This window comes from Schistocerca americana, chromosome 6 (genome assembly GCF_021461395.2).
Source record: "Schistocerca americana isolate TAMUIC-IGC-003095 chromosome 6, iqSchAmer2.1, whole genome shotgun sequence".
NCBI lineage: Eukaryota > Metazoa > Arthropoda > Insecta > Orthoptera > Acrididae > Schistocerca > Schistocerca americana.
Window position 1 is genome coordinate 366587736 of NC_060124.1, and position 26692 is coordinate 366614427.

The window sequence follows — 26692 nt, forward strand, 5'->3', positions numbered from 1 at the left end:
ATTAAAATCACTGCAATAGTAGAGATTACAAGTGTGCAAGGACAAACTGTGGCACGGAATGGAAATGTCAAACTAAACCCAACAATAATGCACCTCCTTCACTGGAGAAATAAATTCTGTATGCATTTTCTCAATCATAATTCATATACTGAGAAAAACAAACACATAATAACAATCACACAAATAAATTTTGCCACTAATTTCATTCAGTAAATTTACAATACTGTAAAAGTAGTAACTTTAATTATAATTAAGAGATCCTTAGTGGCAACAGCACATTAAAGTAAGGTAACTATTACAATCCAATAGTTACCTTCAATTACATTCCCAATATACCTAAACCTTAAAAGCAATGTTCCTTATGCTTAACTTAATAAATTATTAATGTCAGAATCAAATAAGTAGCATAACACAAATAACCACAAACAGCATCACTGATATTTTGCAGTCAGTATGTCTGCACAGCACAGGCTGTTTGTAAGTGCTTCAATGAACTTCATGTTGACATTGTTCCCAGTTTGTTCATTCAGTGTACAAACTGCATCAGTATACTCACAAATGGTTGGTCATAAACATGTCCACAACTTGGGTTGTTGACTCAGTAACATGATACCACACAGAAGCAATCACATAAATGAAGGCTTTGCAATTCACAAATTTGAAAAGTGTTAGTACACCATATTCCTCTTGCAGTTATTCGACATGCTTACTCAGCAGTTTGTCTCTTAATCTTTTCCTGAGCTCCTTGGTTCACTGGCTGCAATAATGCCATTTATTAGGAATATAACCTATTGTCCATTAATGAACTTCAGCTTTCTGGCTATCACCAGCATTATTATTTGAACTCTTACTTTATTATGAGTAGATGTGTAATATATCTTCGGTGTGATGTACACTATATGAAACAATGTTGTGTCTACATATGTTCTCATACCATATTTTGACCCCTGCCATATTATGTCGTACACCACATTGAACGGATTAATAAGGATACAATGCAATACCGGTACAGTACGTTGGATAACAGATATTTCACTTTGGCGCCATCAGCCATTGTTACTCCATCATATGGCAAACTTTCTTTTAGAAATTCTTTTACACTTCGTCACAAGGACCAGTTTTAAAAAAGTAAACAGTCTATCCACACATTATTTTGCGAGTTGTAAGACACTAACAAGGAGTGACGATTCAATTGTTTTTAAAGCACTTTGATTTTTTGATTTCCCTATTAAAAAAAGGGGGATTTTGTAATTTCCCAGACACTTAATAGCAAGTCAGTGTTGAGATTCTATTCTTATTACATACTTTTGCAGGATTATAATTTGGAACTTCGTGTCTTATTGGGTGGCGTCTGATAATAAAGGCTTCGTGGGCGTTTTAAACTTGTCTAAGGAAATGGACAGGAAATGAACATTTCGATTTCTTTTTCCAGCAGCTACTGTCTCGCCCGAAAGGCTTTCACTATATTAGTTAGTGACAATTGATAAACCGAACATCAATCTCCATGTTTTCACAAAACCAGACGAAAAGGATATCATTTAGGGAATCATTCTTTGCTTTTTCGGTTGCCCTGCGGCTTTCTAAAGTTTTCTGACACAACTTTGAAACAAAAGTCTTCAGTTTTTTTCGGTTATTCTTCCAGTCTGACACGGTCAAAGTTCCCGAGACCAAATCCAACATCACTGTTTTCTGCAAATCTCCTTTACTCATCCTACGCAGTGCATGTAACTTTTCGCCCATGGGCAGTACCACCTTCTTTCCCTCGGATGTTATTTTACATCTGCAACAAATGGAGACAATACTGTATTTTCCCACTGAACATTAAACTCGTCTTTCTCTCGGATGACATTTTACATTTGCAACAAACGGAGCCAATATAGTATTTTACCATTAAACTTTAACTCGTTAACTGACACTGTGTCATCATCCATGTATGGCAATTGGCTGCCTCTAAATTTAATGATTGTCGTCTACTTATTGATGCCTTTTGTTACTCCTAGAGTATCTAATTAATACAGTGTAGATACTGAACAAAAATAAATAAATAAATAAAACGATCTGGATAAATAGGAGAGACTTACTAATGGAGCTAGATAAGCGAGATTCCCCATGTTTTTACTGACAGCTACTTTTTTGTAAGCCTGAATCTTTTGAATGATCAACCTGAGTCAGCAATAGAAGACTGGTGTTACCACAATATTTCCCAAAGTTACTTACGGAAGAGGGTATAATATTATACACAGGATGAAGGGAAATTCGCGCACTCGGGCTTCGCAGCGCAATCCTCACATGCCAGTGATAAAAAAATGTCTATCACAAAATTTCGTCCGGCGAGTACATCCGGCAGAAAAAGGACGTTAAAGAGTGGCAATCTGGCAACACTGTAACCACATGTATGGTAGCTACCTCTGTCAGCATATAGTCTTCGTGCTGTACAGTTGGTGCAATAAATAGCGTTTTGGTTAGCATGCAGCTAGTCGATGGTTCGATTTCGGGTTGAGGCCATTGTTTTTTGTTTGGTAAAAGTAGTGCAGGTGGTACGGTATCTGGCATCTTAACCGTCAACAGTGATCGCAGCGGGTCCTCTAGAAAAAGCTTGCACTTACATACTACAATCGTAGATATGGAAGATTGGTCAGCTTTGAAAGAAGCCCTTTTCATGTCATCGAATTTCACAAGTACCTCATCCACTAGATGCGAAACCTGTTTTCTTTGTATGGTCCCAGAGATTAGTAGCAACTATTTTCTTGCCTCGTTCAGGTCCATACATTTCGTTAGGGCCTTACGTTACCAACAGGACTACCAATGTGCTTTGCGAATAATGTCCAAACTCGGTTACTATTTGTATGTGTTGTCACCATGGTCCCATGCCTTTCAACACTGAATCTGGTTCAAAAATGGTTCAAATGTCTCTGAGCACTATGGGACTTAACTGCTGTGGTCATCAGTCCCCTAGAACTTAGAACTACTTAAACCTAACTAACCTAAGGACATCACACACATCCATGCCCGAGGCAGGATTCGAACCTGCGACCGTAGCGGTCGTGCGGTTCCAGACTGTAGCGCCTTTAACCGCTCGGCCACTCCGGCCGGCACTGAATCTGGTAACCGCATGCTGTTTAGTACGTATTTCAATGCGTTATTATTATTATTCTAACGGCGGGATTGTGGAAACATCACGTCTGTTACCGTTAGGGACACAGAATGTACTTCGAAACAGAACATTTCACAATAGGCGATGTCGGCATGAATCGTGCAGAACAATACCTGTCGGAGGAGTAATGCGCATTACATGGACCATGCGCATCTTTAGCATCTCGAAATTGATATTTTTTTGTAGTTATTCTGTCCTATGACAGGTTATTTGCTTCAACAGTCTATTTCTTATTTGTATAACCACGTATTTGTTACGTTCAGAGTTACAAAATGTTGTAAATTTAGGATACATGTGACGTTAGAAACGGCGTATATTACCGTGTGAAATGTCAGAATGATATTAGCTAATAAAAAAAGCGCCCAAACCCAGGATCGAATCCACGACCTCCTGCATGCGAACCCAAAACTTGAGAAGTGGTACCAACTGAATGGATAGGTCAGGAAAGCTGTGCGGCTTCGAACGTGGGTAGTCATTGGATGTCACTAAAGTAACAAATCCATTAGGGAAATGTCAACCTTTCTACAGTGCCCAAGTCGACTGTTATGATTGTGAAATGGAAACGCGGAAGACTGTGAGTTGCAAACGCCAGGTAGACCTTGTGACTGACGGGCAGAGATCGCCAAGCATTGTGGAAGGTGCTTGTAACAGTCGCACGAGAGCAGCGGAAGGAATCATTCATGCGTTCCAAAGTGCTACCAGCTGTCCAGTTAGCACAATGATTGTGCGTAGCAAGTTAAAAAAATGAGGTACAATGGTCGAACAGTTACTCATAAACCACACATTTCTGTAGTCCAGGGATTCCCAAACTTTTCCTGAGACGGAAATCGTGGTACTTTGATGGAACACCTCTTTTATTTTGAAGTTCACTATAACTTTAAAAAACGAGAAAAACTTGTTTCTTTCAGTGATTACTTCAATTTTAAACCACAACCAGTAACACTGAAATCAGAATAAAATTTTAAAAATGTTTAAAAAATTAGAGAATATGTCAAAAAAGAAACGACATTATTGCTTTTTGTGGAGCACTTACTCACTTCCCGCAGAACGCCCTGTTGTAGTCAGAGCTGAGTGACGCTTGAGGTGTCGCAAAGAGCGATGCGACAGGACAGTGGATGACTGGAAACTAATGATCTGGAGTAATGGAAGGGTTTGGGTTTGATGAATGCCAGTGGAACGTTATCTACCACCAGGTGTAGTGCCTACAGCGAAGTACGGAGAAGGTGGTATTACAGTACGGGAGTGTCTTTCGTGGTTAGAATGTGGTCCCCTACTTGCGCTCAAGAAAACACAAAATATCCAAGAAAAAGGATATGAACATTTTACCGCACTGTGTACTGCGTACAGTACGTGAACAGTTCAGAGACGATGACTGACTGTAAACGATGACTTATTGTATCAGCATAACAATGGACCCTGTTATGTAGCAGCATCCGTGGGGCAATGATACGTAACATTCCTGAAATGGTCTGGCCTGCCCAGAGTGCTGACCTGAATCCAATGGAACACCTTCGTGGTTTTTATTTATTTATTTATTGTTCCGTGGGACCAAATTAAGGAGACGTCTCCATGCTCATGGAACGAGTCAATACATGAAATTATAACACGATTGTAGAAACAGATAAAATGAAATATAAGAAACATATTCAGGCGACAAGTCGTAAGTTTAAATAAAGAAAATCAACAATGTAACACTGTAATTTGCTTAATTTTTTTAGCTCTTCCAGGAGCTCCTCGACAGAATGGAAGGAGTGAGCCATGAGGAAACTCTTCAGTGTAGATTTAAAAGTATTTGGGCTACTGCTAAGATTTTTGAGTTCTTGTGGTAGCTTATTGAAAATGGATGCAGCAGAATACTGCACTCCTTTCCGCACAAGAGTCAAGGAAGTGCATTCCACATGCAGATTTGATTTCTGCCTAGTATTAACAGAGTGAAAGCTGCTAACTCTTGGGAATAAGCTAATATTGCTAACAACAAACGACATTAAAGAAAATATATATTGTGAGTGCAATGTCAAAATTCCCACACTATTGAATAGGGGTCGACAAGAGGTTTTCGAACTTACACCACACATAGCTCGAACAGTCCGTTTTTGAGCCAAAAATACCCTTTTTGAATCAGAAGAATTACACCAAAAAATAATACCATATGGCATAAGCGTATGAAAATATGCGAAGTAGACTACTTTTCGTGTTGAAATGTCACGTATTTCAGATACTGTTCTAATGGTAAATAAAGCAGCATTTTGTTTCTGAACAAGATCATGAACATGGGCTTTCCACAACAGTTTACTATCCATCCGAACGCCTAGGAACTTGAACTGTTCCGTCTCGCTTATAATATGCCCATTCTGTCTGACCAAAATATCAGTTCTTGTTGAATTGTTAGTTAGAAACTGTAAAAACTGAGTCTTACTGTGATTTAGCATCAAATTATTTTCCACAAGCCACGAACTTATTTCATGAACTACGTTATTTGATAATGTTTCAATATTACACACAAGATCCTTCACTACCAATCTGGTGTCATCAGCAAACAGAAATATTTTTGTATCACCTTATTGAGTTAGAAGGTCGACTTCGCTCCAGACCGCAGCGTAAAATGTTGCTACTCTCTCTGGTTTCGGCTCTTAAGGAAGAATGTCTAACATTCTTCCACAGACTTTTAAATACCTTAGTGAAAGAGTCCAGTGCAGATTTCAAGCCGTTATACACGCGAAGGGTGACGCACCCCATACGAAAGTCCACTAACAGGTGTTCGGATACTTTTGATCGGACAGTGTATGTATTACCGGCACAGCGAACTGGTTACCTGGCCAGTGGGCCAGCAACGTCGAAGCATGGTGGGGAGATAATGGTAGCATACAGAGAAGGCTTTTGACAATGTGGACTGGAATACTCTCTTTCAAATTCTGAAGGTGGCAGGGGTAAAATACAGGGAGCGAAAGGCTATTTACAATTTGTACAGAAACCAGATGGCAGTTATAAGAGTCGAGGGACATGAAAGGGAAGCAGTGGTTGGGAAGGGAGTGAGAAAGGGTTGTAGCCTCTCCCCGATGTTATTCAATCTGTATGTTGAGCAAGCAGTGAAGGAAACAAAAGAAAAATTCGGAGTAGGTATTAAAATCCATGGAGAAGTAATAAAAACTTTGAGGTTCGCCAATGGCATTGTAATTCTGTCAGAGACAGCAAAGGACTTGGAAGAGCAGTTGAATGGAATGGATAGTGTCTTGAAAGGGGGGTATAAGATGAACATCAACAAAAGCAAAACGAGGATAATGGAATGTAGTCGAATTAAGTCGGGTGATGCTGAGGGAATTAGATTAGGAAATGAGACACTTAAAGTTGTAAAGGAATTTTGCTATTTGGGGAGCAAAATAACTGATGATGGTCGAAGTAGAGAGGATATAAAATGTAGACTGGCAATGGCAAGGAAAGCGTTTCTGAAGAAGAGAAATTTGTTAACATCGAGTATAGATTTAAGGGTCAGGAAGTCATTTCTGAAAGTATTTGTATGGAGTGTAGCCATGTATGGAAGTGAAACATGGACGATAAATAGTTTGGACAAGAAGAGAATGGAAGCTTTTGAAATGCGGTGCTACAGAAGAATGCTGAAGATTAGATGAGTAGATCACATAACAAAGGAGGAAGTATTGAATATGATTGGGTAGAAGAGAAGTTTGTGGCACAACTTGACCAGAAGAACGGATCGGTTGGTAGGACATGTGTTGAGGCATCGAGGGATCACCAATTTATTATTGGAGGGCAGCGTGGAGGGTAAAAATCGTAGAGGGAGACCAAGAGATGAATACACTAAGCAGATTCAGAAGGATGTAGGTTGCAGTAGGTACTGGGAGATGAAGAAGCTTGCACAGGCTAGAGTAGCATGGAGAGCTGCATCAAACTAGTCTCAGGACTGAAGACCACAACAACAACAACATACCAGTACTTTCCGAGTGAAGCGCTGTTACACAGTAGACAGCCGCGCGGTTCTGGCGCTGCAGTCTGGAGTCGCGAGACCGCTACGGTCGCAGGTTCGAATCCTGCCTCGGGCATGGATGTGTGTGATGTCCTTAGGTTAGGTAGGTTTAACTAGTTCTAAGTTCTAGGGGACTAATGACCTCAGCAGTTGAGTCCCATAGTGCTCAGAGCCATTTGAACCACAGTAGACATCTGTATGCGCCACTGAGTGACGTGTTCATTTAGAACCAGAACAAAAACAGAATGTACACTACATCTCACCTCGGTTACTAACGAAGCTTCACTGTCAGTATCCGCAAAGCTACGACGGGCGTTTAGTAACTAATGCAACACTTTTTTTTCTGAAAGCAGACAGTTTTTATTCAGAATTCCATTACGCCATATTTTCGCTACTCTTTTGGCAACAAAATCCTATTTTTCAACATAATCTCCTTTCTTTGCGACGGCCTTACGAGCCCTTACTGGGAGGGCCAATATGCCCGCATGATACCACTCTGCTGGTCGAGTCAACGTTTTGCAACAGCCTCTCAATCACACACGTACTGCTTCCCGCAGAGCGCATCCTTCATTGGGCCAAACATATGGAAGTCGAAAGACGCGAGATCCGGGCTGTATGATGGATAAGGAAGAACAATCAAATTAATTTTGTGAGCTCCTCTCCCGTGCGCGCACTTTTGTGAAGCCGTTTTGCTGTCATGGAGGAAAAATTCGTTTGCTTTTTTGCGGCGAAGAGCACGCTGAAGAGATGGGGAGAGCGGGCTTGTTTGCGTGACCTTGTTGCGATGATGGCAGATGCCTCGCCCAACGACTCACCGTGCTTTTGTTCGCTGTCAGGTCTCTGAAGACATTCTGCAAGCGACTATCAGTACTGCAATGTTCTTGTTTCCGGCCAATGAAACTTAATGACAGCTCTCTGCTTGGAACGCACTCGGTTAGGCCGGTATTACACTATCAAATTTCTTTGTCAAAGATTTGATGAAAGAAATGATCTAATATTCCTCAAATATATTTGACGAAGATCTTTGACGTAGCGCTAGAAGGGGTATTACACTGTCATCATATTTTTCGTCAAAGTTCAAGATGGCTGACAACAACTTGTTATTAACCTCAGTAGTTGCACGTATCGCAATTGCAATGTGCGCGCATGCGGAAAAGAAATGGGAGAAAAAAAAAGGAACCATACATACGAGGTTGACAGTCGTAAATTCCTGGGATTACAACTTGATAATAAATTCAGTTGGGAGGAGCACACCACAGAACTACAGAAACGCTTTAACAAATCTGTATTTGCAATTCGAGTGTTGGCAGACATAGGCAACATAAAAATGAAAAAGCTTGCATACTTTCATTCCATAATGTCATATGGTATAATATTTTGGGGTAACTCTTTGAGTCAAACAAAAGTTTTCAGAGTCCAAGTGTGTAATACGTATTATTTGTGGAGTAAATTCACGGATGTCCTACAGAAACCTCTTCAAAGAACTGGGTATACTAACTACTGCCTCTCAGTATATTTACTCCTTAATAAAATTTGTCCTAAATAATATATCTCTTTTTCCAACAAACAACTCAGTTCATACATACAATACCACGAACAAAAATGATCTGCACTTACTTTAGTTCAAAAAGGGGTCCACTACTCAGCAACACTCATCTTCAATAATTTGCCAGCAAACATAAAAATTTTAGTTATAAATAAAGATCAGTTTAAAAGGAGCCTGAAAGACTTACTAGTGGCCAACTCCTACTCCATTGACGAAATTTTTAATAGAAACAAATGATGTATTTATTCATACTATTAGTATTGTTATTTCCGCTTTAAAAAAATTGGCATGTTCCACATCCACGAGGATCTCCTCAGCACGGATCTATGGAACGAAAAACTAATCTAATCTGGGTAAAGCGACGACACGATAAAAGCATTCAACAAAACTTGTTACATGAGCTTACAGTGGATGGCGTCAAGTCGTCGATCAATTACTTAAGAATGGATGTATGTGCTCAGTGAAGCGTATCTTTATATCACAAAGCACAATATTCACTGCTACATCTTCAGAAGACAGGCTCACTGTAACACTCCGATTCCTTGCTACGGGAGAGGGTTATGTTAGGTTAGGTTAGGTCTGGTCAGGTCTCCAATCTTCTTAATCTATTTTTGTATTCAGGGTGCCTCACGTTGTAAAGTGTCCCATCAGCTTCATTCATCTCTATTAATTTTGTAGTTGTCGGCACACACCAATTGTATTTACCGCCAATTATAAAAACACTACAGACGACAGAACGCTGCAGCGATGCTAGCGCTCCATGTGGTAACATGTCACATTGCAGTAAACAGAAGACAAGCGATTTCTTTGATCAAATCTTCAGCGAGGCCCTAGATTTGATCAAACATTGGACGACATTTGACAAAGTTCCTATTACACCATCAAATATCTTTGACAAAGATTTTTGACAAAGATATTTGACAAAGAAATTTGATAGTGTAATACCGGCCTTAGAGACGCAATCTTGAAGGCTGCATATGGCGTCGCCACCTATGAAACTATAGAGGCTGAAGCGGGAATATTCCAAGACGTCCCACAATACATTCCACAGTTTTCAACCGAAAATGGCCAAGAAAAAAATGTATTGTATTACTTATTGAACGCCCTAGTATCTTCCACGATGATGTCGCTATTTTTCACAGGCGTGTCTGTTTATTCGTCATCCGCTGTTTGAGTAGTGGATAATAATCCTGACTCTTTGTTAGAATCTATGCCGAGCCCCGAGGGTCACGACACACAGCTTGGGGTGCCAAGTCGAGAGGGGCGCCACAACTGTATAATCTCTACACAGGATGTATCACAGTGAGTAGCAGCCGCTTGAGGGTGCGAGGCGTGCTCAAGTACAATATTTCTTATTTCTACACAATGCGTATCATAATTAGTAACAAAAACTGACATGGGTAAAAGCGTACGAGGCACAAGCTGGGATGAGGGGAGGGGGGGGGGGGGCGCCAACGATAAGTCGCATGTGTCGAAAAATAGTCTCGAACCAGCCCTGAATTTTACTATACAGCGTGATCCATTGATCGTGACCGGGCCAAATATCTCACGAAATAAGCGTCAAACGAAAAAACTACAATGGACGAAACTTGTCTAGCTTGAAGGGAGAAACCAGATGGCGCTATGGTTGGCCTGCTAGATGGCGTTGCCATAGGTCAAACGGATATCAACTGCGTTTTTTTTTTTTTTTAAGTAGGAACCCCCATTTTTTATTACACATTCGTGTAGTACGTAAAGAAATATGAATGTTTTAGTTGGACCACTTTTTTCGCTTTGTGATAGATGGCGCTGTAATAGTCACAAACATATTGCTCACAATTTTAGACGAACAGTTGGTAACAGGTGGGTTGTTTAAATTAAAATACAGAACGTAGGTATGTTTGAACATTTTATTTCGATTGTTCCAATGTGATACATGTACCTTTGTGAACTCATCATTTCTGAGAACGCACGCTGTTACAGCGTGATTACCTGTAAATACCACATTAATGCAAGAAATGCTCAAAATGATGTCCGTCAACCTCAATGCATTTGGCAATACGAGTAACGACATTCCTCTCAACAGCGAGTAGTTCGCCTTCCGTAATGTTCGTACATGCATTGACAATGCGCTGACGCAATTTGTGAGGCGTTGTCGGTGGATCACGATAGCAAATATCCTTCAACTTTCCCCACAGAAAGAAATCCGGGGACGTCAGATCCGGTGAACGTGCGGGCCATGGTATGGTGCTTCGACGACCCGTCCACCTGTCATGAAATATGCTATTCAATACTGCTTCAACCGCACGCGAGCTATGTGCCGGACATCCATCATGTTGGAACTACATCGCCATTCTGTCATGCAGCGTAGTAACATCGGTAGAACATTACATATGAAATCAGCATACATTGCACCATTTAGATTGCCATCGATAAAATGGGGGCCAATTATCCTTCCTCCCATAATGCCGCACCATACATTAACCCGCCAAGGTCGCTGATGTTCATCTTGTCGCAGCCATCGTGGATTTTCCGTTGCTCAATAGTGCATATTATGGCGGTTTACGTTACCGCTGTCGGTGAATGACGCTTCGTCGCTAAATAGAACGCGTGCCAAAAATCTGTCATCGTCCCATAATTTCTCTTGTGCCCAGTGGCAGAACTGTACACGACGTTCAAAGTCGTCGCCAAGCAATTCCTGGTGCATAGAACTATGGTACGGGTGCAATCGATGTTGATATAGCATTCTCAACACCGACGTTTTTGGGATTCCCGATTCTCGCGCAATTTGTCTGCTACTGATGTGCGGAATAGCCGCGACAGCAGCTGAAACACCTACTTGGGCATCATCATTTGTTGCAGGTCGTGGTTGACGTTTCACATGTGGCTGAACACTTCCTGTTTCCTTAAATAACGTAACTATCCGGCGAACGGTCCGGATGATGATACCGAGCAGCATACATAGCACACGCCCGATGGGAATTTTGATCACAATAGCCATACATCAACACGATATCGACCTTTTCCGCAATTGGTAAACGGTCCATTTTAACACGGGTAATGTATCACGAAGCAAATACCGTCCGCACTGGTGGAATGTTACGTGATACCACGTACTTATACGTTTGTGACTATTACAGTGCCATTGCATGACTTGTATTCAAGGTCATCCATTTCACCTCCCGTCCCTAGGCTTGCCCATATACCTAATAATGGCTTCCAGTGTCAGATTACACTTGAACTTAAGAGGGGGTATAATGTTACACCTGAAGCTGTTGCACGATGTATATTCAAGGTCACCTCCCACCCGTCCCACAGGCTTTCCCACTCCCATGCATCTGTAGGTTTCATAGTGTGAGGGTCCAACTTGTGGTCATGTCTCGTGTTACTACAGGGCAAAGTAACCAGTGCTAGCTATATTGTAAAGGTTTTGATCCCTGTGCCCCTACGATTTCTTCGACAGGAAGATGATGTGCGTTTTCAGTAGGACAATGCACATCCATATACAGCAGCTGCGTCGAAACGTGCTGTTCATCGTGTATGACAACTGCCCCGGCTAATAAGATCGCCAAATCTCTTGTCAGTTAATAATGTATAGGACACGATGAAGCGGGAACTTACGAGTATTCTCCTGAGCCTGCACAAAACATTGTCGAATTGCAACAAAAGGTAAAAGGTCTTGGAACAATCTATCACATGATGCCATCCACCACATTTACAATCGTCTGCGTGCTAGAATGCATGCCTGCGTTGCTACCAGAAGAGGACGGGGCGGGGGCTGCACTGTGTGCGACTGTTTAGGCAGTCTCTACTGTGACATCTGTGTTTCATTTGGTCTTAACTTATTGCTTTACATTCGTAGAATGATGAACTATTTGACGCACCACTTGAATAAAATTGGCCTGGTTCTTGAGGGTGTTCCATTTATTTCTGGCAGTGTATATAAAAGTATGCATGATGAAACAACGTGGAAGTATTGTAGCAAAGGCAGATGACCTTCATTCGACCAACACCTGAGTCCTGTTCCTCAGTTTTGGGAATAGAGGAGATCTAAAAATTACAATTTTAGAATTTTAAGACCTCCAAGATTAATTTCTGTGCATGCCGATGCCTGTACTGTATACAGTCTTCAGATATACACTACTGGCCATTACAATTGCTACACCAAGAATAAATGCAAATGATAAGCGGGTAATCATTGGACAAATATATTATACTAGAACTGACATGTGATTACATTTTCACGCAATTTGGGTGCATAGATCCTGAGAAATCAGAACAAACACCTCTGGCCGTAATAACGGCCTTGATAAGCCAGGGCATTGGGTCAAACAGACCTTGGATGGCGTGTACAGGTACAGCTGCCCATGCAGCTTTAACACGATACCACAGTTCATCAAGAGTAGTGACTGGCGTATTGTGACGAGCCAGTTGCTAGGCCACCATTGACCAGATATTTTCAATTAGTGAGAGATCTGGAGAATGTGCTGGCCAGGACAGCAGTCGAACATTTTCTGTATCCAGAAAGGGCCGTACAGGACCTGTAACATGCGGTCGTGCATTATCCTGGTGAAATGTACGGTTTCGCAGGGATCGAATGAAGGGTAGAGCCACGAGTCGTAACAGTTCTGAAATGTAACGTCCAGTGTTCAAAGTGCCGTCAATGCGAACAAGAGGTGACCGAGACGTGTAACCAATGGCACCCCATACCATCACGTCGGGTGATATGCCAGTATGGCGATGACGAATACACACCTCCAATGTGCGTTCACTGCGATGTCGCCAAACACGGATGCGATCATCGTGGTGCTGTACACAGAAACTGGATTCATCCGAAAAAATGACGTTTTGCCATTCGTGCACCCAGGTTCGCCGCTGAGTACACCATCGCAGGCGCGTCAAGGGTAATAGCAGCCATGGTCTCCGTACCATGTCGGATTGAAGGAAGACAACGAAGAAATTCAGGGGCGGGCTGCTAGATTTGTTATCGGTAGGTTATGGAGATGCTTCGGGAACTCAGCATGGTCTCCATGCTGCTGCAAACGCCGTCGAACTGTTCGTGCAGATGGTTGTTGTCTTGCAAACGTCCCCATCTGTTGACTCAGGGATCGAGACGTGGCTGCACCATCCGTTACAGCCATGCGGTTAAGATGCTCGTCATCTCGACTGCTAGTGATACGAGGGCGTTGGGATCCAGCACGGCGTTCCGTATTATCCTCCTGAACCCACCGATTCCATATTCTGCTAACATCATTGGATCTCGACCAACGCGAGCAGCAATATCGCGATACGATAAACCGCAATCGCGATAGGCTACAATCCGACCTTTATCAAAGTCGGAAACGTGATGGTACGCATTTCTCCTCCTTGCACGAGGCATCACAACAACGTTTCACCAGGCAACGCCGCTCAACTGCTGTTTGTGTATGAAAAATCGGTTGGAAACTTTTCTCATGTCAGCACGTTGTAGTGGTCGCGACCGGCGCCAACCTAGTGTGGATGTTCTGAAAAGCTTATCATTTGCATATCACAGCACCTTCGTCCTGTCGGTCAAATTTCGTGTCTGAAGCACGTCATCTTCGTGGTGTAGCAATTTTAATGGCCAGTAGTGTATTAATGTGACCACCTGTCAAAAGCCCCAGAACCACCTTTTGCAGTTTGAGCCACTGAAAGACATGCAGGAAGAAAGTCAATGAGGTTATGGAATGTACTGCCAGGAATGTGGAGCCATGCGACCTCCAGTACTACGGCCAGCTGCGCTAGGTTTCTTGGTTGAGGATCCAATAACGTGAGCCGGCCAACTGAGGCGATCCCACAGATTCTCGAATGGGTTTAAACACAGGAAGTTTGCTGGCCAGGAGAATCTCATCCTGGTGCTCTTCGAAGCACACACGTAAATGCCATTGTGCTGAGGAGGAACAAACTGCATGTAGGTGTGGGAATGGTGCCCAAGGACAGATGCATACTTGTCTTGATTCATTGTACCTTCCTGAATGACGAGACCACCAAGAAAACAATTCCCAGAGCATAAGGTGCCTTCTTCCAGCCTGGATCCAAATGACGATTGCCGGCCTCTGTGGCCAAGTGGTTCTAGGCCCTTCAGTCCGGAACCGCGCTGCTGCTCCGGTTGCAGGTTCAAATCCTGCCTCGCCCATGGATGTGAGTGGTGTCTTTAGGTTAGTTAGGTTTAAGTAGTTCTAAGTTGTAGGTGACTGATGATCTCAGATGTTAAGTCCCATATCGCTCAGAGCCATTTGAACCATTTTTTTGTTTTCTGACGATTGTTACAGGGTGTTTGCTTTCACTCGTCTCACACCGTACCCGCCAACGGCTATTTGTCTGATGGAGCATTACACGTGATTAATCTGAAATGCCCAGATGTCACGACTCAGTGGACATCCAGTTGTGACACTGGCGATGTTCGAGTCAGCATGGGTACATGAAACAGGCTCCTGCTGTAGAGGCCCATACGAAGCAACGTTCACTGAATGGTCGTTCAGGAGGCACTGTTGGTAGATGCTTGGTTCACGCAGGTGGTCAATTGCTCTACAGTTGCACGTCTATTCGCCTTTACAAATGTCTGCAGTCGTCGTTCATCCCTGTCCATGATGCACTACAGCTGACTCAACGCCGGTTTTGGATAGCGCCATTTTGCGGTGCACGGTATAATTTAACTACAACACTTTATAACATTAGCCATACCAGAAATGCTTCCACCCTTGTCCCAAATGCCAATGATCATAGTGCCATTTTGCGGTGGCTGGTATAATTTAACCACAACAGTTTATAACATTAGCCGTTCCAGAAATTCTTCCACCCTTGTCCCAAATACCAATGATCATAGCACCATTTTGCGGTGCACTGTATAATTTAACCACAACAAAAAAAAAATTCAAATGTGTGTGAAATCTTATGGGACTTAACTGCTAAGGTTATCAGTCCCTAAGCTTACACACTACTTAACATAAATTATCCTAAGGACAAACACACACACCCAAGCCCTAGGGAGGACTCGAACCTCCGCCACGATCAGCCACACAGTCCACGACTGCAGCGCCTTATACCGCTCGGCTAATCCCACGCGGCTTAACCACAACAGTTTATAACATTATCCGTTCCAGAAATGCTTCCACCCTTGTCCCAAATGCCAATAATTATAGCGCCATTTTGCATTGCACGGTATAATTTAACCACAACAGTTTATAACATTAGCCATTCCAGAAATGCTTCCACCCTTGTCCCAAATGCCAATGATCATAGCGCCATTTTGCGGTGCACGGTATAATTTAACCACAACAGTTTATAACATTAGCCGTTCCAGGAATGCTTCTACCCTTGTCCCAAATGCCAATGATCATAGCGCCATTTTGCGGTGCACGATATGATTTAACCACAACAGTTTATAACATTAGCCGTTCCAGAAATGCTTCCACCCTTGTCCCAAATGCCAATGATCATAGCGCCATTTTGCGGTGCACGGTATAATTTAACCACAACAGTTTATAACATTAGCCATTCCAGAAATGCTTCCACCCTTGTCCCAAATGCCAATGATCATAGCGCCATTTTGCGGTGCACGGTATAATTTAACCACAACAGTTTATAACATTAGCCATTCCAGAAATGCTTCCACCCTTGTCCCAAATGCCAATGATCATAGCGCCATTTTGCGGTGCACGGTATAATTTAACCACAACAGTTTATAACATTAGCCGTTCCAGAAATGCTTCCACCCTTGTGCCAAATGCCGATGATCACACCCTTGAACGTCTGATAAATCGCTTCGTTTTTGCCTTACAACAACGATTACACTCGACATAAAAGTTTTCTGGGTATGGTACTGCGTCATAATGTATAAAACTACTGCTGCTAGAGAAAAACCAACGTTTCGGCTAGCAGACCATTAGACCCAGATGAAGGCCGCTCAACCGTGGCCGAAACGTTGGTTTTCTCCAGCAGCAGTAGTTTTATACATTATGACGCGGTACCATACCCAGAAAACTTTTATGTCTACATCTACATCTACATCTATACTCCGCGAGCCACCTTACGGTGTGTGGCGGAGGGTACTTATTGTACCACTATCTGATCCCCCCTTCCCTGTTCCATTCACGAATTGTGCGTGGGAAGAACGACTGCTTGTAAGTCTCCGTATTTGCTCTAATTTCTCGGATCTTTTCGTTGTGATCATTACGCGAGATATATGTGGGCGGTAGTAATATGTTGCCCATCTCTTCCCGGAATGTGCTCTCTCGTAATTTCGATAATAAACCTCTCCGTATTGCGTAACGCCTTTCTTGAAGTGTCCGCCACTGGAGCTTGTTCAGCATCTCCGTAACGCTCTCGCGCTGACTAAATGTCCCCATGACGAATCGCGCTGCTTTTCGCTGGATCATGTCTATCTCTTCTATCAATCCAACCTGGTAAGGGTCCCATACTGATGAGCAATACTCAAGAATCGGACGAACAAGAGTTTTGTAAGCTACTTCTTTCGTCGATGAGTCACATTTTCTTAGAATTCTTCCTATGAATCTCAACCTGGCGCCTGCTTTTCCCACTATTTGTTTTATGTGATCATTCCACTTCAGATCGCTCCGGATAGTAACTCCTAAGTATTTTACGGTCGTTACCGCTTCCAATGATTTACCACCTATGGCATAATCGTACTGGAATGGATTTCTGCCCCTATGTATGCGCATTATATTACATTTATCTACGTTTAGGGAAAGCTGCCAGCTGTCGCACCATGCATTAATCCTCTGCAGGTCCTCCTGGAGTACGTACGAGTCTTCTGATGTTGCTACTTTCTTGTAGACAACCGTGTCATCTGCAAATAGCCTCACGGAGCTACCGATATTGTCAACTAAGTCATTTATGTATATTGTAAACAATAAAGGTCCTATCACGCTTCCCTGCGGTACTCCCGAAATTACCTCTACATCTGCAGATTTTGAACCGTTAAGAATGACATGTTGTGTTCTTTCTTCTAGGAAATCCTGAATCCAATCACAAACCTGGTCCGATATTCCGTAAGCTCGTATTTTTTTCACTAAACGTAAGTGCGGAACCGTATCAAATGCCTTCCTGAAGTCCAGGAATACGGCATCAATCTGCTCGCCAGTGTCTACGGCACTGTGAATTTCTTGGGCAAATAGGGCGAGCTGAGTTTCACATGATCTCTGTTTGCGGAATCCATGTTGGTTATGATGAAGGAGATTTGTATTATCTAAGAACGTCATAATACGAGAACACAAAACATGTTCCATTATTCTACAACAGATTGACGTAAGCGAAATAGGCCTATAATTATTCGCATCTGATTTATGACCCTTCTTGAAAATGGGAACGACCTGCGCTTTCTTCCAGTCGCTAGGTACTTTACGTTCTTCCAGCGACCTACGATAAATTGCTGATAGAAAGGGGGCAAGTTCTTCAGCATAATCACTGTAGAATCTTAAGGGTATCTCGTCTGGTCCGGATGCTTTTCCGCTACTAAGTGATAGCAGTTGTTTTTCAATTCCGATATCGTTTATTTCAATATTTTCCATTTTGGCGTCCGTGCGACGGCTGAAGTCAGGGACCGTGTTACGATTTTCCGCAGTGAAACAGTTTCGGAACACTGAATTCAGTATTTCTGCCTTTCTTCGGTCGTCCTCTGTTTCGGTGCCATCGTGGTCAACGAGTGACTGAATAGGGGATTTAGATCCGCTTACCGATTTGACATATGACCAAAACTTTTTAGGGTTCTTGTTTAGATTGTTTGTCAATGTTTTATGTTCGAATTCGTTGAATGCTTCTCTCATTGCTCTCTTTACGCTCTTTTTCGCTTCGTTCAGCTTTTCCTTATCAGCTATGATTCGACTACTCTTAAACCTATGATGAAGCTTTCTTTGTTTCCGTAGTACCTTTCGTACATGATTGTTATACCACGGTGGATCTTTCCCCTCGCTTTGGACCTTAGTCGGTACGAACTTATCTAAGGCGTACTGGACGATGTTTCTGAATTTTTTCCATTTTTGTTCCACATCCTCTTCCTCAGAAATGAACGTTTGATGGTGGTCACTCAGATATTCTGCGATTTGTGCCCTATCACTCTTGTTAAGCAAATATATTTTCCTTCCTTTCTTGGCATTTCTTATTACACTTGTAGTCATTGATGCAACCACTGACTTATGATCACTGACACCCTCTTCTACATTCACGGAGTCGAAAAGTTCCGGTCTATTTGTTGCTATGAGGTCTAAAACGTTAGCTTCACGAGTTGGTTCTCTAACTATCTGCTCGAAGTAATTCTCGGACAAGGCAGTCAGGATAATGTCACAAGAGTCTCTGTCCCTGGCTCCAGTTCTGATTGTGTGACTATCCCATTCTATACCTGGTAGATTGAAGTCTCCCCCTATTACAATAGTATGATCACGAAACTTCTTCACGACGTTCTGCAGGTTCTCTCTGAGGCGCTCAACTACTACGGTTGCTGATGCAGGTGGTCTATAGAAGCATCCGACTATCATATCTGACCGACCTTTGATACTTAACTTAACCCAGATTATTTCACATTCGCATTCGCTAATAACTTCACTGGATATTATTGAATTCTTTACTGCTATAAATACTCCTCCACCATTGGCGTTTATCCTATCCTTGCGGTATATATTCCATTCTGTGTCTAGGATTTCGTTACTGTTCACTTCCGGTTTTAACCAACTTTCCGTTCCTAATACTATATGCGCACTATTTCCTTCAATAAGAGATACTAATTCAGGAACCTTGCCCTGGATACTCCTGCAGTTTACCAATATTACGTTAACTTTTCCTGTTTTTGGTCTCTGAGAACGGACGTTCTTTATCAACGATGATAATGTCCTCTCTGGTAAGCCGTCAGGTATTTTATCGTTTCGCCCAAGGGGGGGTCCCTCTAACCTAAAAAACCCCCGTGTGCACGCCACACGTACTCTGCTACCCTAGTAGCTGCTTCCGGTGTGTAGTGCACGCCTGACCTGTCTAGGGGGGCCCTACAGTTCTCCACCCAATAACGGAGGTCGATGAATTTGCAACCATTATAGTCGCAGAGTCGTCTGAGCCTCTGGTTTAGACCCTCCACACGGCTCCAAACCAGAGGACCGCGATCGACTCTGGGCACTATGCTGCAGATATTAAGCTCAGCTTGCACTCCGCGTGCGATGCTGGTTGTCTTCACCAAATCAGCCAGCCGCCGGAAGGAACCAAGGATGGCCTCAGAACCCAAGCGGCAGGCGTCATTCGTTCCGACATGTGCTACTATCTGCAGCCGGTCACACCCAGTGCGTTCAATAGCTGCCGGAAGGGCCTCCTCCACATTACGGACGAGACACCCCGGCAAGCACACCGAGTGCACACTGGCATTCTTCCCCGACCTACCCGACTGACTCTGGCCGCGGAAGCCAACGCAATTATAGCGATTACGCTGTTTTTTTGCATCCCCCAGAGATGTTTTATGTAGTCTCCACTGACAGTGCTGTCGCCTGCCACCTATGAATGTGTCGTTGACGTCGAACATTGGCGTGGTCACATTAGTGTGCCTGCACCGTGTATGACAGTTGCACATCTGAGCTCTGCGGCTTCCTCGCTACTGGTAAGTCGTTACACGTAGACACAACTTACGGCACTCTGGTGGCTCGTCGGAGCCGTCAGCGCAGTCCGGATAGTCGTCGCAGTGCCACCTGCCCGGGATGCACGCGCCGTACTCGCACTGGAACATTCCCGGCGCGCAGCTCTTCGGCGATGCTGCAACAAAGAAGAGGTGGCGGCTCAGAACGCGATGCACCGGCTGTTGAAGGGCTGGAAGACAACGGGACCTGCTACCAACGATAACATCGCTGGTGAGGTAGAGAATGTACGCAATGCATAGAGAAAGGCATGTACCGGGTGATCAAAAAGTCAGTATAAATTTGAAAACTGAATAAATCATGGAATAATGCACAGGGCTATTACAAATGATTGAAGCGATTTCATAAATTCACTGTAGCTCCATTCATTGACATATGGTCACGACACACTACAGATACGTAGAAAAACTCATAAAGTTTTGTACGACTGAAGCCGCACTTCAGGTCTCTGCCGCCAGAGCGCTCGAGAGCGCAGTGAGACAAAATGGCGACAGGAGCCGAGAAAGCGTATGTCGTGCTTGAAATGCACTCACATCAGTCAGTCATAACAGTGCAACGACACTTCAGGACGATATTCAACAAAGATCCACCAACTGCTAACTCCATTCGGCGATGGTATGCGCAGGTTAAAGCTTCTGGATGCCTCTGTAAGGGGAAATCAACGGGTCGGCCTGCAGTGAGCGAAGAAACGGTTGAACGCGTGCGGGCAAGTTTCACGCGTAGCCGCGGAAGTCGACGAATAAAGCAAGCAAGGAGCTAAACGTACCACAGCCGACGGTTTGGAAAATCTTACGGAAAAGGCTAAAGCAGAAGCATTTCATAAACAGGAGATTGGAAAACCGATGGATCGGTCGTGGTGGAGATCATGATCAACAATTCATGTCATGGCCTCCACGCTCTCCCGACTTAACCCCATGCGATTTCTTTCTGTGAGGTTATGTGAAAGATTCAGTGTTTAAACCTCCTCTACCAAGAAACGTGCCAGAACTGCGAGCTCGCATCAACGATGCTTTCGAACTCATTGATGGGGACATGCTGCGGCCGGCCGAAGTGGCCGTGCGGTTAAAGGCGCTGCAGTCTGGAACCGCAAGACCGCTACGGTCGCAGGTTCGAATCCTGCCTCGGGCATGGATGTTTGTGATGTCCTTAGGTTAGTTAGGTTTAACTAGTTCTAAGTTCTAGGGGACCAATGGCCTCAGCAGTTGAGTCCCATAGTGCTCAGAGCCATTTGACATGCTGCGCCGAGTGTGGGAGGAACTTGATTGTTTGCTTGATGTCTGCCGAATCACTAAAGGGGCACATATCGAACATTTGTGAATGCCTAAAAAAACTTTTTGAGTTTTTGTATGCGTGTGCAAAGCATTGTGAAAATATCTCAAATAATAAAGTTATTGTAGAGCTGTGAAATCGCTTCAATCATTTGTAATAACCCTGTAGATAGAGAGGTAGAAATTGACACACATGCTTGGAATGACATGGGGTTTTATTAGAACCAAAAAAATACTAAAGTTCAAAAAACTTCCGACAGATGGCGCTTCATCTGATTAGAACAGCAATAATTAGCAAAACAAAGTAAGAAAAAGCAAAGATGATGTTCATTACGGGAAATGCTCAATATGTCCACCATCATTACTCAACAATAACTATATTCGAGGAATAATGTTGTGAACAGCACTGTAAAGCATGTACGGAGTTATGGTGAGTCATTGGCGTCGGATGTTTTCTTTCAGCATCCCTAGAGATGTCGGTCGATTACGATACACTTGCGACTTCAGGTAACTCCAAAGCCAATAATCGCACGGACTGAGCTCTGGGGACCTGGGAGGCCAAGTATGACGAAAGTGGCGGCTCAGCACACGATCATCACCAAACGACGCGCGCAAGACATCTTTCACGCGTCTAGCAATATGGGGTGGAGCGCCGTCCTGCATAAACATCGTACGTTCCAGCAGGTGTTTATCAGCCAGGCTGGGGATGATGCGATTCTGTAACATATCGGCGTACCTCTCACCCGTCACAGTAGCAGTTACAAAACCAGAATCACGCATTTCCTCGAAGAAAAAAGGCCCGATAACGGTAGATGTGGTAAATCCGACCCACACCGTGACTTTCTCGTCGTGCAATGGAATTTCCACGACAGTTCTAGGATTTTCGGTAGCCCAAATTCTGCAGTTGTGGGCGTTAACAGACCCTCGGAGCGCGAAATGAGCTTCGTCGGTCCACAACACATTACTCAACCAGTCGTCATCTTTCGCCATCTTTTGAAACGCCCACACCGCAAATGCCCTCCGCTTCACTAAATCGCCAGGTAACAGTTCATGATGCCGATGGATTTTGTTCGGATAGCATCGGAGGGTACGCCTCTGTGCCAACCAAACAGTAGTGTATGGAATGCCGGTGCGACGTGCGACTGCACGAGCGCTGACTTCCCCGTGCATAGACGAACCCGCTACAGTCTCTATTTCCTCCTGAACTGTCTCAGCAGCATTACGCCCTGTGCTCGGTCGGCCACTACGGGGTCTATCGTCTAAACAACCCGTGGCTTCGAACTTCGAAATCATTCTCGCCACAGCTGCATTTGTCAACGGACCTTTACCCGTTCGAATCCCCTTCCTATGGCGATAGGATCGTAACGTTGAACTAGCACATTCCCCATTCTGATAATACAGCTTCACTAAAAGCGCCTTTTCAGGTAACGTCAACATGCTGCGACTGCTGTCACTTCTGATTCTCTCTCTCATTACAGCTCCTTTTATAGTCGATTGTCATGCGCAGTCACTGACGTTTTGCTGTCCAGCGCCATCTGTCGGACATTTTGTGTGTGTTTTTTTTTGTTCTAATAAAACCCCATGTCATTCCAAGCATGTGTGTCAATTTTTACCTTTCTCTCTACATTATTCCGTGGTTTATTAAGTTTTCAAATTTATACTGACTTTTTGATCACCCGGTACATTCTGCAGAATTACTTAGTTTTGACGAAAACATAGATGTATATTAGCAGACTGAGATTAAGAATGAAATTTGTGCCGAGGTCGGGATTCGAAGGTGTGCCCCCTGCTCACTATCCGGGATGCGCCAACCACTACGCCACGCTGCCACAGTGGCCTTGTACAACTGCACGGACTGGTCCAGCACGCCTCCCTTCTCAGTCCAAATTCCCATTCACGCCTCAGCCCAGTTCATATTCCCACTAATGAGCAAGAGACCCGGGTTCGAATCACAGACTCGGTACAAATTTTCATTCGTTGCTTCAGTCTAAATATACACGTCATAGAAGTTTGAGACTTGAAAAAATCTCCGGAACCATAAAGTCTCACTCGAAAACATAAATATGATAAGAAAAACTAATAGGCATACAGCAAAATTCTAATTTGTAATTCGCAATGTTGGTAAATTGTAGCGAAATTCAGAAGACCTGCACAGGATCAAAACTTGGTGTAGGGATTGGCAGTTAACCCTCAATATAACCAAATGTAACATGCTGCGCATAAATAAACACAGAATTATGTTAACTGATTCTTCCGTCAGTTGTTGGTAGAACGATGCTGTGGTAAAAATTTGAACAGCAAAGAATAATAATACATGAAAAGAGCGATATAATTAGTTTCTCCACGTCTGCATGATGCTATTGACGTCACAACAGTTTTTCAGTTTGACTGGTCGAATCTGATATATCTTTGGTTAGCGGGGCGCTCAACTGCGCGGTCATCAGCGCCCGCGCAAAGTCCCAACTTTTACACAGTCCAGTTTGTACATAATCCAATCTAATCACTGTCACGAACAATGATGAAGGTGATGAAATGACGAGGACAACACAAACACCCAGTCCCCGGGCAGAGAAAATCCCCAATCTGAGCGGGGATCGAACCCGGGACCCCATGATCCAGAGCAACGCTAGCCACTAGACCACGAGCTGCGGACGGTCGAATTTGACGTCGCTTCTCTATAGCATAACTTTCAGATATGCTTGATAATGGCCTAATATAAAAGCCGAAACCAGTCGTGTGAACCTAATGAAGTTCTAAAAAAAGCAACTGGAGCGGCGTTCTATTAATAAGCAGTATATTATCTATGTTTTACAGGATTATTTTTTTCAAGTTGGCCAGTTTTCAGCTTACGGGGCCATCATAAGACTTTAACTGACTATCATCGTCAAAGAAGTTACAATATTTGTATACAACTTAGGCAAAGATATTACTGATCTAGCCTGAGGCACAAACATCCAGTAAATCCGTAGACCACTGAGACCAAAAGGAAAGGCAACACAACATGATTGGTTTAACAAACAGTGTCTGCAACTATTAATGTTTTTCCTGTTTAATCTTTTTTTTAATTACATTACCACTGCTCTGTCAAGGATGACATTTACCGGAAGTCTGTGCCTCAGCCTAGATCAGGAACGTCTTTTCCAATGTTGTATACAGACTTTGTAACTTCTTTGGTGACGATAGTCTTGCAGGCCGAAAACCTGTTAACTTGAATAAATTAATCCTGTAAGACAAATCTCACATCTCGAAACATCCACGCATTCATAAGGCCAAAAACAAATTGTATTCCTAAATAACACGCAAAAATTGGCCTAAAATTTAATACATTTTCTGTCAAAAGTACATTCTGTCCCAATGGTTTCATTTCGATAATACTTAAAAAAGCACTAGTAAAGACTTAAATTTATTTTGCATTGGCTTTTGTTATACTTAATTTCATTGTCAATGGTTTCATATGACCGCTACAAAAAAGGCGCATGTTAGGATCTCCGACAATCACGTAGCATAATCTCCGCGCCGACTGTTGCTTTGAACGCTATAAGTGACTGCTACGATGTACTACATTCTAGAAGTACCTAGTTGCAACGCTAAAAGTGTCTGCTTTGCAATAGTATCTTTGGTTACATGCGAAAGGCTGTGGTGCTTCAAAAAACAAATTAATAAAATGTTGGTTTCAGGCAGAAACAACTGATCTCGAAGCTATATATGAAATAAAGATCAGGTCTTCGGGACGATTCGGCGGTGCGTATCTCGCCACTGAGGCGTTCGTCAGTCATATTCTCGAGTATATCTGTTATGATATGTCACTTTTCTGGATCTGTACATTTGTTTGATTTTCTGTTATCGTGTAAGACGATTCTGGCTTAGGATCACGTTCTTGCCGTCGTGACGATCATTGTGTACATTTTCAGCCATCGACTTCGTGTCGACATTAGTTTACACCATCTAAAAAAAAAAAATAGCAGTTTCCTAGGTCACTGTATTTTTTTCCTAGATACTAAGCCATAAGTGTACTACGATTGGTTGAAATGTCGAAGGTTATACTGTCTCACCTTTCTTTGGTATTTTCAATATTATTCCGTTTATAATATATGGCGTCTGTTCAGAATGGAAGTCAAGAAGTGCAGAAGAAGGTACTGAAACATGCATCGTCTATCCTAAACTAGTATTCGCACTTGTTTTCATACAGAGGGGGATCAAAATGGCTCTGAGCACTATGGGACTTAACATCTGTGGTCATCAGTCCCCTAGAACTTAGAACTAGTTAAACCTAACTAACCAAAGGACATCACACACATCCATGCCCGAGGCAGGATTCGAACGTGCGACCGTAGCAGTCCAGAGAGGGATCTCGTGACTCTTATTATGTGTGGGCATTGGTTACGTTCCTGCTTTTCGACCACTGCGAGGTGTGCATCAAGCATTACTGACATGAGAAAGAAGAACTAACTTTTCTAGGAAAATATACAATCTCTGTATGAGCCTACGCTGTAGTGTTAAGAAAAATTCCCACGTCTCGTTAACTGCTGAAGCTACTTTACGCGCAGGGCGGACACGCGGGTAGCATATACGTCAGGCTACAACAGGAAGCATTTCGTCTATCGAAACTGCGTCATGCCAGAAGCGTGCTGCAATGATTATTTATTGGATATTTCACACTCTGGAACACACCTAATATTACGCAAAACTTATTCGTTTTGACCTCGTAAGAGGTGTATTAAAAAATGAGAAATACAAGATGTTTCGAAAAGAACATACATACTACAAAGTATTATGTTGTCAAAACTATCGATCGGTGCGCCACAGCTCGGTTACTGGAGGAACAAATACACTGTATGGTTTATATTCATTGCCGCTACATGTCGGTTTTCTGTTTGACTGGTTCCCGTCACAAGACGCAAAATGGCTACTCTGAAGCAGAAATCATTTTGTGTTCTCGAGTTTGGGAAGTGTAATTCAGTGACTACAGTGCAAAGACGTTTAGGGTTGAGGTACCAAACCGACTCTGCGAATGGACAGAACATTCGCAGACGACATAGACAGCTTGTAGACACAGGATGTGTATGTAAAGAAAAGAGGCCAGGGCGCCTTCCTGTTTCCGACGAAAATGTCACGCACGAA

General features: G+C 43.2%; 1 protein-coding gene across 1 annotated transcript in view; it reads right to left on the reverse strand.

Annotated features, from left to right (window-relative positions):
- Nucleotides 1–26692, reverse strand: part of LOC124619330 (low-density lipoprotein receptor-related protein 1) — a 756280-nt gene that overhangs the window by 349700 nt on the left and 379888 nt on the right. Inside the window, exon 3 of the mRNA XM_047145639.1 lies at nucleotides 20299–20421. Coding sequence (XP_047001595.1) covers nucleotides 20299–20421 — 123 coding nt within the window. The remainder of the gene's footprint in view (nucleotides 1–20298; nucleotides 20422–26692) is intronic.